This window comes from Otolemur garnettii, unplaced genomic scaffold (assembly GCF_000181295.1).
Source record: "Otolemur garnettii isolate 467f Iridium unplaced genomic scaffold, OtoGar3 scaffold00145, whole genome shotgun sequence".
Classification (NCBI taxonomy): domain Eukaryota; kingdom Metazoa; phylum Chordata; class Mammalia; order Primates; family Galagidae; genus Otolemur; species Otolemur garnettii.
Window position 1 is genome coordinate 2,457,833 of NW_003852540.1, and position 1,985 is coordinate 2,459,817.

The 1,985-nt window shown below is 39.9% G+C and overlaps 1 protein-coding gene across 1 annotated transcript; it reads left to right on the top strand.

Annotated features, from left to right (window-relative positions):
• Nucleotides 1–600: 600 nt before the first annotated feature.
• LOC100965982 (olfactory receptor 1E2-like) lies at nt 601–1,548 on the top strand. The gene has a single exon (XM_003799118.1). The coding sequence runs from the start codon at nt 601–603 to the stop codon at nt 1,546–1,548; it is 948 nt and encodes a 315-aa protein (XP_003799166.1).
• The last annotated feature ends 437 nt before the right edge of the window (nt 1,549–1,985 follow it).

A 1,985-nucleotide genomic window follows, 5' to 3' on the forward strand; every position in this document is an offset into this window, starting at 1 on the left:
GGTGGGATGGGAAGAGGAGCAGGGTGAGATTTGAGTTTATTTGGGATGTGTAGAGCTGAAGATATCTGTGATACATCCAAGGGAAGACAGTCATTGAGACTGGGGCTATAGAATTGTGAAGGCTAGAAAACATATTTTTAAATGGTAATTGAAGCCATTGAAGTAGGTAAGGTTTTTTGGGGGTGAGGGTATATGTAGAATTAGAAGAGAAAACAGTTTAGAAAAAGCCCTAGGGATTATAAACAAACAAACAAAAAATAACAACAGAGCATCAGCCAATCACAGTTACTGAGGATGACTGCCCAGGCAGGTAAGAGAAAAACCAACACATTTTGTGTTTCAGAAGTAAATAGGTTAAAGTATTTTACAAAGTATGGAATGTTGTTACATGTTAATATGAGATGAAGAAATAAGTCATTTCTGATTATAGAGATTCTAATTATAGACATTTGTGGTATAGCAGGAATTATTGGGATGGCAGTTAAATAAACAATTTTTGCAGAACACCTTACCTACTGTGCATCATATAAATACCTTTGTTCTTAAATTCAAGTTTTAAAAGGCTCTATTGCTTTCCTTTGAAGATACTGGAGAAAGACTATGGCAGGAAGAAATCAAACTATCATCTCAGAGTTCCTCCTTCTGGGCCTGCCCATCAAACTAGAGCAGCAAAACCTATTCTATGCCCTGTTCCTGGCCATGTATATTACCACTGTCCTGGGGAACCTTCTCATCATCGTCATCATTCTACTAGATCCCCACCTTCACACACCCATGTATTTCTTTCTCAGAAACTTGTCCTTCTCTGACCTCTGCTTCTCTTCCGTGACCATTCCCAAATTGCTGCAGATCATGCAGAGACAAGACCCTTCTATTCCCTATGCAGGCTGCCTGACTCAGATGTACTTCTTCCTGTTTTTTGGTGACCTAGAGAGCTTCCTCCTTGTGGCCATGGCTTATGACCGCTATGTGGCCATCTGTTTCCCCCTGCACTACAGCACCATAATGAGCCCCCAGCTCTGTCTCTCCCTGGTGGCACTGTCGTGGGTGCTGACCGCATTCCATGCCATGTTGCACACCCTCCTCATGGCCAGATTGTGTTTTTGTGGGGACAATGTGATCCCTCACTTTTTCTGTGATATGTCTGCTCTGCTGAAGTTGGCCTGTTCTGATACTCGAGTCAATGAATTGATGATATTCATCACGGGAGGACTTGTTCTCATCATCCCATTTGTACTCATTATCTTTTCCTATGCACGAATTGTATTGTCCATCCTCAAGGTCCCTTCTGGTAGGGGTATCCACAAGGCCTTCTCTACCTGTGGCTCCCACCTCTCTGTGGTGTCACTTTTCTATGGGACAATTATTGGCCTATACTTATGCCCATCAGCTAATAATTCTACTCTGAAGGAGACTGTCATGGCTATGATGTACACTGTGGTGACTCCTATGCTGAACCCCTTCATCTACAGCCTGAGGAACAGAGACATGAAGGGAGCCCCGGGAAGAGTCATTTGTAAATGGAAAATTCTCTTATCACTACGATGATAAAACTTTGAATCATTGCATAATTTATTTAGTAATAATATTGATGTTAATATTGAACTATTATTCTAGATTCTTTCCTCACCATGGGATCTTACGTTAAAATGTTGTACTATGTAATTACTCAATATATAAAGGAGGTGAAATGTGGCTGACTAGTTGAACTAATGAAGAGCGTCTTGGTAACCTGGCTAGGCTTTACTTTGTCTTCTCCAGGTGATCTTGGAAAGAAGTAGTGTATTAAGTGATCTTCATGCCTTATATTCTTGAATTAACTAATTTGAATATTAAATTAAATTGTTATAGGATTTTATTATTTTACCCAGAACTCTGCTTTGATTGTAGTATAATTTTTTATAGCACTCTATAATGTTAGGCCAATACTAAATAAGATCCATCTCAACCTTCCAGCCTTCCTTTGAGTGTCATCTATCTATTCT